Genomic DNA, 14,777 nt, shown 5'->3' with positions numbered 1-14,777 from the left:
ATTAGAGAAGTACAGGATGGAGCAGAGGAAACACATGTTTTTCATCATTGAATAACTAAAATATGATTTTATTTTAAAAAATCTTGCATTCGCTAATAGTACTTTTATTGCATTTTTGAAATCTACATGCTTAATTAGGCTCAGGAAGTAATGTTGTTGACATGACACCCTTATTTCCAGACACAATTTTGGCTCCTCTCCTGAAAGTTCTGCACAGCTCTCTCCAACATTTCGTTCGGCACAGCTTCAATTTCCTGATGAATGGAAATCTTGAGGTTATCAACTGTATGAGGCTTGTTCATGTACTCTCTTGATTTTGAGTAGCCCCAGAAAAAGAAGTCACAGTTCAATAGGTCAGATGAGCATGGTAGCCAAGGAACATCACCATATCATGAAATTATGTTTCCTGGGAACATTTGTCAAACCACTTCCAAGGATGATCTCACCATGTGAGCTGTCTGCCAACAGTCACTCAAGGTCAATACCCCCACTCATTACTGAGTACTAGTGGTTTAACAAACATGCAATTCCTTTGGTCCACCCTGTACATGTATCGCACCAGTAATTTAACAACGAATAACAGACTCTTGGGACATTCACAGCATCATAATTTACGCAATATAAAATTGAAATAACCTCAGACTTCAAGAAGAATATAATAATTCCAATCCCAAAGAAAGCAGGCGTTTACAGATGTGAAAATTACCGAACTATCAGTTTAATAAGTCACGGCTGCAATTCTTTACAGATGAATGGAAAAACTTGTAGAAGCCGACCTTGGGGAAGATCAGTTAGGATTCCGTAGAAATATGGGAACACGTGAGGCAATACTGACCCTACGACTTATTTTAGAAGCTAGATTAAGAAAAGGCAAACCTACGTTTCTAGCATTTGTAGACTTAGAGAAAGCTTTTGACAATGTTGGCTGGAATACTCTCTTTCAAATTCGGAAGGTGGCAGGGGTAAAATAAAGGGAGCGAAAGGCTATTTACAATTTGTACAGAAACCAGATGGCAGTTATAAGAGTGGAGGGGCATGAAAGGGAAGCAGTGGTTGGGAAGGGAGTGAGACAGGGTTGTAACCTATCCCCGATGTTACTCAATCTGTATATTGAGCAAGCAGTAAAGGAAACAAAAGAAAAATTCGGAGTACGTATTAAAATCCATGGAGAAGAAATAAAAACTTTAAGATTCGCCGATGACATTGTAATTCTGTCAGAGACAGCAAAGGACTGGGAAGAGCAGTTGAACGGAATGGACAGTGTCTTGAAAGGAGGGTATAAGATGAACATCAACAAAAGCAAAACGAGGATAATGGAATGTAGTTGAATTAAGTCGGGTGATGCTGAAGGAATTAGATTAGGAAATGAGACACTTAAAGTAGTAAAGGAGTTTTGCTATTTGGGGAGCGAAATAACTGATAATGGTCGAAGTAGAGAGGATATAAAATGTAGACTGGCAATGGCAAGGAAAGCGTTTCTGAAGAAGAGAAATTTGTTAACATCGAGTATAGATTTAAGTATCAGGAAGTCGTTTCTGAAAGTATATGTATGGAGTGTAGCCATGTATGGAAGTGAAACATGGACGATAACTAGTTTGGACAAGAAGAGAATAGAAGCTTTCGAAATGTGGTGCTACAGAAGAATGCTGAAGATTAGATGGGTAGATCACACAACTAATGAGGAGGTACTGAATAGGATTGGGGAGAAGAGGAGTTTGTGGCACAACTTGACTAGAGAAAGGGATCGCTTGGTAGGACATGTTCTGAGGCATCAAGGGATCACCAATTTAGCATTGGAGGGCAGCGTGGAGGGTAAAAATCGTAGAGGGAGACCAAGAGATGAATACACTAAGCAGATTTAGAAGGATGTAGGCTGCAGTACGTACTAGGAGATGAAGAAGCTTGCACAGGATAGAGTAGCGTGGAGAGCTACATCAAACCAGTCTCAGGACTGAAGACCACAACAACAACAAAATTGAAATGTGCGTTCACCATTGTCCATATTTCAATAAGTGCTACGATGATGAGCACAGATCTGCAGATCCCTCTGTGGAAGGCCTTTCCCTTCTGTCTCCCCTTACCCAGTCTCTTGTGGTTTGTTCACCTTACCTGTGTTAGATTTGCTGTTGACAACATACGTAGTCAGCCTGTGAATATACACCTTTATTTGTCTTTAGGACAAAATCCCATCACAGACCCTTGCTCAAGCTAGTGAAAAGTATCCATTGTTAAATGTAGCTTGTAATTTCTAGAATTTTGTGGTATTTCTGAGACACTTTAGTGTTGGTGTTTTATTCTCTGAAAGTTAGTTGTGAAATTTGAAAACTGATATATGTAAACGTAAAAACATTTCTACTAAAATGTTTTCATTTGGGGTGGTGGTGGTGACGGTGAGGGGGGGAAGTTGTACTCTCGCAGCCCACACTATGAGTCTAATATGACTAAATATTAGCTTTTTGTGGATAATGCTTATTGTCAGAACTGTTGGAAGATTTGCAACAGATAATCTCCAAGCATAAATCCATTACCAACTCTCCCACCTTCCTAGTACCTTGTACCACTACTAGTAATTTCCTTTCCTATTCCAGTCACAAATAGGGATAGGGAAAAGTGACCATCTACGAGGGTGAGTCAAATGAAAACCTAAATTTGTAATAACAAATCGAAAATTCGCGCCGTTATCCTGTAAGTTGGTAAGCGTGCTACAAACAGCGTGTAGAATGGCCTGTAGGTGGCAGCATAGTGCAGAATCACACAATCCGTCACAGTATCAGTATAAAGATGCCCACCCCACTTGCAACTTGCTACAGGGAAGAACATCGTTCTGTTATTCGTTTTTTGCAAAGTGAATGTGTGAAACCTATTGAAATTCATCTACGAATGACGGTTCAGTACGATGATGCATGTTTGTCACAGCAGCAAGTCTACAAATAGAGTAGGAAGTTCGCAAATGATGTGACTTCAGTGGACGATGCTCCTCGCCCAGGTCAGGCACAAGTTGTGACTCCACAGAACATTGCAGCAGTTGAAGCCAAAGTGAAGGAAAACTGCTGAGTGACACTGAATGACATTGCAGCATGTTTACAGATTAGTCATGGGTCAGCACACCACATTGTGCATGATGTGCTCCAGTTTCACAAAGTGCCTGGAAGATGAGTGCCACGGTAGCTGACTCCTGAAATGAGAGAACAACGTGTTGATGCTTGTGAAGAACTTCTACGGCACTTTGAACTAGAAGGCGGTGGCTTCCTTGCAAGAATCGTTACTGGGGACGAAACCTGGGTTCACTTCCACCAACCGGAAACAAAGAGTGCGAGCAAGGAATGGCGCCATTCCTCATCACCAAGTGATTTCCATATGTTTGGACCACTCAAAGACGCAATGGGGGGAAAGAAGTTCCGTTCTGATGAAGAGGTATGCCACGTGGTGCACGAGTGGTTGCGCGGACTACCAAAAGAATTTTTTCTAAAGGAATTTATGCACTTGGTAAGCACTGGAGGACTTGCATTGAGTGTGGGAGAGATTGTGTTGAAAAGTGATACAGCTTTGTACCACTTCTGCACAATAAATAATATTTAAACAAATATTTGAGGTTTTCATTTGACTCACCCTCATATATGCCTCCATACAAGCCCAGATTTCTTGTATCGTACCACCACGGTCCCTACATGAAATGTATGTTGGTGACAATAGAATTGTTCTGCAGTCGGCTTCAAAAGTCGGTTGTCTAAATTTTCCACAAAAAGAATGTAGCTTTCTCTCCAGTGATTCTCATTTGAGTTCCTAAAGTATCCATAATACTTGCTTGTTGTTCGAACCTACTGGTAACAAATCTAACAGCCAGGCACTGAATTGCTTTGATTTCTTCTTTTAATCTGACCTGTCGCATTCCCTACCACAATCCTCACACACTTGCAACATTACACCCAGACATTTAAACGATTTGACTGTGTCAGGTAGTATGCAATTAATGCTGTATTCAAAATGTTATGGGTTTGTTTTTCCTACTCATCCAAATTAACTTTCATTTTTCTACATTTATAGCTAGCTGCCATTCATCATAACAACTAGAAATTTTGTCTTAAGTCATCTTGTATCTCTCTAGAGTCAACCAACATCGACACCTTACCATATACCACAGCATCATGAGCAAACAACTGTAGATTTCTGCCCATCCTATCTGTCAGATCAATTATGTATACGGAAAATAACAGTCTTATCGCACTTCTGTGGAGCATTCCTGACAATACAAAGTGTGGTAAAGGCAAACTAAGTAAAGGCCCAGGGTCGTAGAGTACTCTTTGTAAAACCAAATTTGGATTCCATACAGACCTGGTGACTTATTTATTTTCAATTCTTTCAGTTTTTTCTTTATGGCAGGGGTGCTTATTACTATGTCATCCATATGAGACTCAGTGGGATGGTCAAATGGTGGTGTGTTTGTATGATTCTTCTGTATGAATGATTTCTTAAATGTGAAATTTAAAACTTTGTTTTTAATTTAGCTATCTTCTACTGCCCTCCACGCGTGTCATCAAGTGACTAGATGGAAGCCTTAGACCAGTTTAGAGATTTTGCATAGGACCAGAATTTCTTGGGTTTTCAGTTAGATCTTTTGCTAAGGTATGATGCTGGTAGTTGTTGTATGCTCCGTGCATAGATCTTCCCACAGACCACAAATCTCTACTAGCCTTTGCCTGTTCTCATTTGTGTGTTCTCTATTGAACCAAGCGTGCACTAGCCTGCGCTTCCTCAGCATTTTCCAAATTTTGTCATTAAACACTGTGGTCCCTCTCCATCCTTAACCCACTTGCTTGGCACATACTTCTCCAGAGCACAATTTACAACCTGTTTTAACTTCATCCATAATTCCTCTACACGTCCATCATTCCAGAACTAAACGATGTCAATTCATTGTCTAAGTGAGATGCTAACAACTGCTTATCTGCTCTTTCTAGCAGAAACACTCTCCTAGCCTTCTTGAATGATTCACCATCTGGTAACAATAGTCACTTAACAATAGTCACTATGATGACACCGTGATCAATAATCCCAGTATCTATACTGATGCCACCAATAAGATCTAGCCTGTTTGTGGCTACTAGGTGTACTCAACTGCATGTGGGCTTCCAAACTAGCTGCTCAAGACACTTTTTGGAATGTCTGACAGTACGCCCTGCAGTGAATCAACAGACTTCCCAAACTAGACTTGGTAGGTTAAAGTTGCATCCAGCTAGTATTTCAAGCTCTGGGTATTTATGCACCACAGCCAGTAGACTGTCTTTGAATGACTCTAGAACTGTCTCAGCAGAATTGGATGACCAGTAAAAATATCCAACAATTAAATTGGTTTCATGTAGACCTGTTGTATGTGACAGATAACTTCACTGTCACAGTCAATTTTGACTTGAATAGAAACAATATTTTTGTCAACTGCAGCTAAAACACCCTATTGTATAGCATCTAATCTGTCTTTCCAATATAATTCCATAACTTGTTAAATATCTCAGGGCTTCCTACTCTGGGTTTCAGCTGGCTCTCAATCCCAAGACTAATTTGAGCATAAGAAGTTTGCTAGAGGGCAGTAAATTCAGGAACTTGTTACAAATACTTCAACAATTTACTGATGAAATTTTGACAGTCAAATTTTCTTTACCCTCTGAATGTCCTCTGATTTCACTATCTGTGTATTGACTGCCAAGTATTCGTCAGTGTACCTCAAACTACCACCTAGCCTAAAAAGCCCCCATGTGCACTCCAAAAGTACTCTGCTACCCAAGTAGCTGCTTCCTTTGTGTAATGCACTCCTGACCCGTCAAGTGGAGTCCTATTCCGTACCTGATAATGCAGTTCTGGAAATCTGCAGCCAAGACCATCCCAGAATCGGCTAAGCCTTTGATTGAGATCCTCCACTTGGCTCTAAACAAAAGGGCGCTGATCTGCTCTAAAAACAATGCTGTAAATTGTGAGCTCTACTTGCATCCAGCACACTTGGCCAGCAGCCTTCACCACATCCACCAGCCCCCCTGTATGGGCTCTACACCTGTGAGAGGTGGTGTTGGTCTGATGTGAGTCACAACTTGGAGATGACTACACCATGCAGGCTCAATAGCCGCAGGTGAGACCACATCCACATTTCGGATGAGACCCCCTGCCCCCCTCCCAGCTGACATATAGAGTGCACTTTGGCTCTCTTTCCAGCTCTAAACACTGTCTTCCTAAGGAGCTCTGTAACGTGTCTTAACATGAGAGCTCCTATAACTAGCAAACCCCTTATAAGTAGCAAACCCCCACCCACGTCTGCCTGCTCAGACCCTGCTGTAGGAACAGCTATCTGCTCACTCCCAGGGTGAATAGGCACGGCCAGACAGACAGACATAGCAGCCCCGCCTTGAGTGATACAAGAGCGTTACCATCCACCACTCACCCTGCTGTAAGGGCAGATCCATTGTGTTGGGTACACTATGAGGTGCCTTGGCAGCAGAGCCTGTAGGCAAAATAAGTGACACCTGAGATGTCCTATGTGACATGAAAGATTCACTGCCACTCCTACACCCTGAGGCAACAGCCTGAAAGTGGCGGATAGAAGCCAGAAACACATTCAGCTGTTTGTGAACTGCGGCCAGCACCTGCTGCGTCCCCACATGGCTTGCACACACCCTATCCGTCCTAGCAAGACTCACTGAAAAAATAAACTGTAAAAGCAGACAAAAACCTAGATATGCAATTTGCTACACTCCTCATGTGTCACCATTGAATGCTGATGCCTCAATGAGCTATGTAGCTGGCTGTTCAGAAGAAATGAAAACAGATTACCTGAATTTACACTTACAATTAAAAATGCTAGATTAAACCTATTGAACAGAAAAAACATGCACAAAATTTAAGAAATTTACTTGTATGAAAACACAGAAAATTCTAAAATGATAGTATTAGTGTATCGTCAGCCTGTGGGTTGTCACATTGTTTTGTTCTTGTACACAGGTTGACGACAACATTCTTTCAAAGGGTGAAACATATTGTTTCCAGCACAATTTCAAGATCATAATTCTCCTCATGGATTAGACACAATCAATTTAACCTGTCATTCACATTTGTCATAACTGTCCTGAATTGCTTCTTCCATAAACATGGTTGGTATTTGAGAGCTTGTTATTTTAATATTCAGTTCTAAGAGTCACAGCAAATATCGTAGGTTTCTCCTATGGTATCCCATTTCTTATTCAGTCTTGTCTTGTACGTCCCAAATTTCCCCCAAAAAGAATTCAGATTGGTGGCCTTTAAAAAACTGTTTCATTGTGTAAAATGTGGTGTGTAGGAATTTGAAGTTTAGTTCATCACTTTGGTATTTGACTATTTTTTTCTCTGTTTCATTGCTTCTAAATTCAGCAAAGAGAAATGTCTTCGACACATGCTTGGCTGCCATCACTCAGCATTCTTTACTGACAGCATAAAAACTTTGCTTTTATCTTTAACTTAAATTCTTCTAGGTATACTGTACCATTGTCTTTACTGGTCGCATTGCATAAATCATTTTCTGCAACTTTTTATATTTATTTCTTTTCATCTCCAGTGTATGATAAGAAATACTCTTCTCTGAAATGTCCCACTACTGTCAATTGTTCATGCCTGCATGGTCACATTTTGTCATCTAATACTACCTGTGTTTACATGCTCACTTACGTGTATAGACTCTGATTGTTTCTAGATTCTAAGTAAGTATATCAGTGTTGCTCAAGTATGCATAAGAGTGCTCTTGTTTTAGATGCACACTGTTGGTTTTTTATCAGTATTCAATAAGAATTTTATTTTCTTTGCTTTCTCTTTCATCAGATTGTGGTGTTTCAGTGAAGACAGGTAATGTATGAGTTATAGATTTTGAGAAGTTCTGTGCATTTGTGCTACAGTTTTAGACTTTCAAAAATATATTTTAAAATGAAAGTGCATCATTGTTCACAGATAGGGTGACTAGCACTATACCACAGAAGTGTTGCATTGTTGATGCCTCTACTATACAGAAGTGGTCTCCTTTACTCCTAAATTATTTACACTGTGTCAGAACTTTCCTTGTATTTCAAAGAAAGAAGGAAACCAGTTTTTTTGTGTCATCTTTTTTTCTTTTCTTTTTTTTGTCTTTCAGGTTTATGCTGTCACTAGCTACATGACCGCACTGTGTGTTAAAATAATTGAAGAAGTAGTGGTACAATAGAAAGTGCAGCTTCATTTCAGAATGAACTGAGAAGACTTTTGTTTAGTCTTTGAAGAACTTTTGCCCAGTCTTTGATGTGACAAATCAAACATGCAGTTATGTACGTAATCATTATGTTTATAACCATACATTTTTGATTACTGTTTGTAAATTTTCTCATATATTTTAAAATTAACAAAACAGAAAGGAGAATGTTTTTGTCAGTCAGTCATTGTGATCATATCATAGCCTTAACAGTGAATCAAAGAGATGGCAAAACACTGATACATTTGAAAAAAAAAAAAAAAAAAAAAACAGGAAAATGACTTATGAAGGAAATAACAGTAAACACTGAGTGTCAGTTTGAGAATTGAAACTTTTCTGCTTGAGAATTAATGGTAAATTAATAAGAATGAACATGGAGTATGGTAGTGTGAAGGAGAGGTTCGTTGTTCAGAACTCATTGAAGAAAGAAGCAGTCCCCTCCAGGAGATGCTATGTTCTCACATCAGTAGTTGGCTATTTTAGAACCACATTTGAGAGATCAAGTCTTTAGCTAGCCTCAAATTTACAGATGATTATTATAAACTTTTTTCTTTCAGTCTTCTTGTCATTGTCTGTGAACAGAGGTAAACTGATAAAACAGTAAAAGTTAATCGTAATTATCTGTAGAATTGACAGCTAATAACTAAAGAATTACATGGTATCAAGGTTGATTACTGAAATATGTAATTGCTCACTGAGGTGTAGCTATATTTCTGTCTGGTGATACAGATGTTTGTGTGTGTGTGTGTGGGGGGGGGGGGGGGGGGGAGGGAGGACGGCTGTTGGATAGGCAGAGAAACACTGAGAAAACAATGTGGTTGTAGGCTACGTGATCATACTGGTGTAACTAATGTGAGAAGTAAAGAAATGTATGAAAACAATGGGAGGGAGAACAGTAAAATATAATTAAGAAAGTGATGAAGCGAGGGGACAGAAGTACTCAGAATGCAGAGCCTTGTGTATATTAAGGCCAGGAGAGTTGAAGGATGTGGGAGAAGACCAGTTCCTAGTGTGTGTGTGTATGTATGTATGTATATAATAGAGGGAAACATTCCATGTGGGAAAAATATATCTAAAAACAAAGATGATGTGACTTACCAAACGAAAGCGCTGGCAGGTCAATAGACACACAAACAAACACAAACATACACACAAAATTCAAGCTTTCGCAACCAACGGTTGCTTCATCAGGAAAGAGGGAAGGAGAGGGAAAGACGAAAGGATGTGGGTTTTAAGGGAGAGGGTAAGGAGTCATTCCAATCCCGGGAGCGGAAAGACTTACCTTAGGGGGAAAAAAGGACAGGTATACACTCGCACACACACCCATATCCAACCGCACATACACAGACACAAGCAGACATTTGTAAAGGCCAAATGTCTGCTTGTGTCTGTGTATGTGCGGTTGGATATGGGTGTGTGTGCGAGTGTATACCTGCTATAGGTGTATATAGGTGTTCATATGAACATGAATGTGATCACTACCAAGGAAATGATGAAAACATAATAGTGCAAGTCATGGCATTGTCACCATGAGTCATGACACTATAGCCACTAACAATGCAAATCCTGCAGCTCACAGTCTGTACATAATTCATATAAAGTTGGGCACCCATTCACTAATTAGTTTTCTGCCTACAGTGGCTGAGGTAGCCAAAGTTTATTTATAACCATCCTGTATGTTAAATGGTTGAGAAATGTGTTGCTTCTTGGTGAAAATAGCTACACCCAGTTGAGCTAGACAGGTCTGTAACACTAAACTAGTTGGAGAATTCCTAGTAGTAACAGAATTTCAAAACAAACTCAATTTGGGCAAGGATACAGTCTCTTGAAGAGATTAAATGAGAATAAAGTAGCAAGAGCTAAAAGATGAGTGGGAACTGAAGGAGTAACAGATATAAACAATATTATGACAAGAGTGAATGGCAAGTTCAAGAAAATGACAGCTTTCCTTTTGACAGTCAGTTCTCCATCAATGCCCATACATATAACAGCAGAAGTTTTCATCTTAAAGTAATGCAATCTCATGATAATTTGAGCCTTGCAATGTAGAGGCTGGAGGAGTAAGGGGGAAACAAGTAAGGGGGAAACACTTGCCATAAATTTGTGACTGAATAATTAATGTTGTGGTAATTTTAATTTTTTGCATTTTTAATATTCATAATTTTTGAACAAAAGATACTATTTTATCTCTGGGTCTCACTTTTGGTTGCAAGCTTATCTGGTAGTCACAGCTGGAGGATACGAAACCACAGCCGCTCAAAACAACCAACATTTTAAAACTTTAAGAGAAGGCAAAATATATTAAATACATTTGTTACTGTGACTATGTATACTTACTCACAAGGGAAACTCTTTCCCCCCCCCCCCCTCCCCTCCCCGGCCCTTTCAGATTTAGAGATTTAGTGTTAAGAGGGCCCAGTGGAAAGCCCATCAGAAACTGAGCATAGATCAAACATGAAAACAGGAAAGAGGTGTACTGGACTGAGGGAAAAAAAAGAAACAGTGAATGATCCCAGAACAAGTGCAGTATAGAGCAGCCATAAGGACAAATGGCTTCATGGTTAAGTGGTTACAGTGTTGGATTGCCAGGCGAGTGAGTCGTACTCAAACTTACTTCATGCTAATTTTTTTTTTTTCCCCTGCTGTTCGCTTTATTCAAATTTGTGTCTGTGTCCTGGAATAACATCTGTATGCAACAGCAAGGTGTAAGGTAGGGGCCTATAATCACAGTCAATTCTGCACAACTACTCTATTAGCAGCTGGAAGGTAGTGGCTTTCAAATGTAACCACAAACGTTTGATGACAAGGCAACAAGTCAGCCGATTCCTCTACTGGAAAACGCGTATGGTTTGTCATACACAGCATTAGTGGGAGTATGTGTATCATATGATAGGAATCTTTTATCAATGCACTTAATTTGTACGACTGGTTAGTGAGTGAGATATGCCTCTGCCTGCTATAGGTGTATATAGGTGTTCATATGAACATGAATGTGATCACTACCAAGGAAATGATGAAAACATAATAGTTTGTCACATAAGCTACAACAAATGAACACAACAGTTTCACTATCACACAGTTTCTCTGTGCTCTGTCAAAACCTATGTTTTTAATGTTTTTGAAATTGTGTTCTCTTTCGGAAGTCTTGACTCTTGAATTTCTTTGTTGTAATGTAGTTCACACCTGTTTGTTGTTTATTGTATCTGTGAGATGTGTATGTGGTATCTCATCTGCTTTCACCATTCATCACATTTATTTGTGATGGTAATGTGTTCTTATCACATGACCCATGTTCTGTAACCAATGTATAGTATGGCAACTTCCAACACTACAGAAAGAGAACAAACATTTCAATGACCAAATGGAAAGTTCATAATGTTGTGAAAAAAAGGTCAATGGTGTGAGTTTTGAACACAACTTGCCCACATGGCACTCCAACACCATGACCACTTCCCCATGATGCCATTGCTGTTCCACCTAGTTCTTTATTACACTTCTGTTCTTGGACCATTCACTGTTACTATTTTGCTTTTTTTCATAGTTCAGTACACCTTCTTCCTGTTTTAATGCTTGATCTGTGTTCAGTTTTTGATGAGCTATCCAATGGGCCATCTTACCACTAAATCTGAGGGGGGTGTGGTGGGGAGTTTCCTCTGCCTGTGTAATGACCAATGATACTCTTCTTGTGTATGCAGCCAAATGATGTAGTCATTTGGACACAATAGTACACCTTCAGAGAATACTGGTAAATCTGTTGCTTTTTTCTTTTTGCTGGGAGTTTACCCTTGAAAATTTCAAGAATTTTAAGGAGATGTGACACCAAAAATGTATTTATGCCACCAGCTAAGATTATGCCCTTCTTGGATTAGTAAAAGGTGACTTGGGACTGAGGAAACCTGAGGCATGTAAAATTCCTTGTCATTGTTGGATGGGTTATACTGGACAAACTATCTGTACTATTCAGAACCAATGTGTAGAACACCATCGTCACACTCGTTTGCTCCAGTCAGAGAAATTTGCAGTGGCAGAACACTGTCTTAATGAGGGACATAAGATGTTGTATAATGGGACACAAATGATCACTGCTGCTTTCTGCAACTGGGAATGTGTTCTAAAGGAATCAGTTGAAATTTGATTATCTGATAATATTATTAATAGGAAAAAGGGTTCCCCTTAAACAATATTATGAGAAGGAAAGTTGCTACTCACCATATAGTGGAGATGCTGAGTTGCAGATAGGCGCACACTGCTATATGGTGAGTAGCAACTTTCCTTCTCATAATATTGTTACATTCCATCCTGGATTTTCCATTGTTTGGTTTCCCTTTAAGTGAGACACGGAGCAAAGGTTTTCGTTTCGACCAGCGGAGTCTTTTAATTAGTGTTCTGATAGCAGCATACCATTTTGCTTATTTCTTCAAGGGTTTCCCTTTAAGTGAGACATGGAACAACGGTCTTCATTGTGACCAATGGATTCTTTTAATTAGTGTTTTGATAGCAATATATCATTTTGCTTATTTCTTTCTCTAGTGCATTACTAATTCATTTGCACTTGAGAGCAGCACCACTGCTGCTCACACACATTTGGTGGGCTGGCCATGGTGTGTAAAGCAACCACTGATTCTGTTGAAAGTGCGCGTGTGCAAACTCACCTGTGGGATTGAATCGTCATCCTCCCGAATGCAAGTCCAGTGTGCTAACCACTGTGTCACATCGCTCCCAGTCTCTGTTCTGAGGCTGGAGAGTCACCTCTTTCCATTAGGATTCCTGCCATCCATGGAACAACATTTTAATAGCTGTGAAGTTAAAGCCTAAAAGGTCACATTAATTGATACTATTATGATGTTTCAGGATTTGTGGAAAGAGATACACCCTCTTAGAAACTGATTTGGTGTGTGTTAATGTGTTATCTCCTAATTTTTAATTTTTTTTATTTTATAATTGTTAAGACAAACAAAAATGTTATCATAACATATGATAATGGGTTTAAGCAGGAGTAATTTTAGGGTTGCTCAATCATTCTCTCTGGGCACATCTTCAAGATTTGCCTTCCAGACAAATTTGCAGTTTACAGTGTAGACTTTTATTTGATCTTGAAGGCATTGTAGCAGAGATGATATGACTGGGAAATAATTTTGAATTGGTCACAATTCCCTTATCTTCTCCAAGCAAGGCATATTAGTATCAAGGGTAATGAGCAAGCACACATAACACTGTGAAAAATTGTGCTGCGCTTCTATGACAAGTTGCTTCACTGAGCAGTGTGTGGCTATGTTGCTGGAAGTAATGGAAAGTAAACAGTGATTGACAAAATCATCTGGCTATTATGTTCGTTCCCTAGGTTACAGAAATGAGACGAAGGCAGAGGGGTCTGTCTACACATAGAGCATTGTCCTCTGACCTGTTGTTATCTACTCTGGTGACAAGACCTACCTGTTTGTGGAGCTTGTGATTTATATTTTTCAGTACAACATATTTTAATGTAGTATATTTATATTCTGACAAGTGGGCACCAGTATATTGAAGACCTCCCCCCTATTTTACCTTATGAGACAAATGTGGTACGTATTTAAAAACTGTGTTTGTTGTGTGGATTTCAACCTAAACCTAGGCATAGCAAAGAGGAGCAATGAGTTGAACTTGCAACATGAATCCTTCCATCATCGTCATCATCATCATCATCATGTTTCTCACTATGGCTGGATTTTTAAACCAATGAGTTGCTTTAAGTGTCAGCATTGTGGACATGCTGCCATTTCAAGCAATGTTTAGGTAAATATGATGAAGAAGTATGCATATTGTTCATCATTGAAAATGTACTGCTAAGGAATCTAGATTTTACAGTTTTTTGAGGAGAGGAAATAAAGACCATGAAGCATGTACACAACCTGATCTAAAGTATCTACACACCTATAAGTGGACATTAATATGGGGTGTGTCCACCCTTCACCTTTATCAGGGCTTGAACTCTGCTAGTGACACTTTCAGTGAGATGTCTGAAAATCTGTGGAGTGATGGCAGCCCATTCTTCCTCAAGAGCAAAAACCAGTGAATGTAGCAAAATTGGACTCTGAGGTCTACAGTGAAGTAGACATTGTGGTGCATCCCAGAGATGTTCTGTTAGGTTCAGGTTGAGGCTATGAGCAGATCAGTTCACTCATGTATGTTACTATCCACAAACAATTGTCTCGCAGACGCTGCTGTATGACAGGATCCACTGTCATGTTGATAAACCAATCACCACCTCCAAATATTTCTCTGCTGTGTACAGTACACAATGCTGTGAAATGTGTTCGTATCCTTCTGCATTTTGTTTTTCTTAAACGCAAAAAGGAGACCACACCATAACCCGAAACACACCCTCCTACCATGAGATCACCTCGTACATACCTGCTGATATTAAACATGATGGCGGGAATTCTCCAGCTACTCACCAAATTCAAATCCTTCCATTGGATTGATATAGGGTACAGCATAATTCCTCACACTATACCACTCATTTCCAGTCATCACCATCCAATGACATCACTCTTTAGACCATCTC

The 14,777-nt window shown here is 39.5% G+C and overlaps 1 protein-coding gene across 5 annotated transcripts in view; it reads left to right on the top strand.

The window, feature by feature from the left end:
* LOC126481630 (zinc finger protein 345-like) overlaps positions 1-14,777 on the top strand; it is a 142,908-nt gene that overhangs the window by 18,297 nt on the left and 109,834 nt on the right. For 3 of the 5 annotated variants that reach the window (XM_050105524.1, XM_050105522.1, XM_050105521.1), the window contains exon 2: positions 8,141-8,309. The exons of the other annotated variants lie outside the window; for them this stretch is intronic. Coding sequence is in view for 2 of the 3 variants with exons in the window: in XM_050105522.1 (XP_049961479.1) it covers positions 8,300-8,309 (10 nt within the window). In the remaining variant the exon portion in view is untranslated. The remainder of the gene's footprint in view (positions 1-8,140; positions 8,310-14,777) is intronic. 5 annotated transcript variants of the gene reach the window in all.

This window comes from Schistocerca serialis, chromosome 5, assembly GCF_023864345.2.
Source record: "Schistocerca serialis cubense isolate TAMUIC-IGC-003099 chromosome 5, iqSchSeri2.2, whole genome shotgun sequence".
In the NCBI taxonomy this organism is placed as follows: Eukaryota; Metazoa; Arthropoda; class Insecta; order Orthoptera; family Acrididae; genus Schistocerca; species Schistocerca serialis.
The sequence above is the reverse complement of the archived record's forward strand: the minus strand, read 5'-3'. Positions and strand labels throughout refer to the sequence as shown.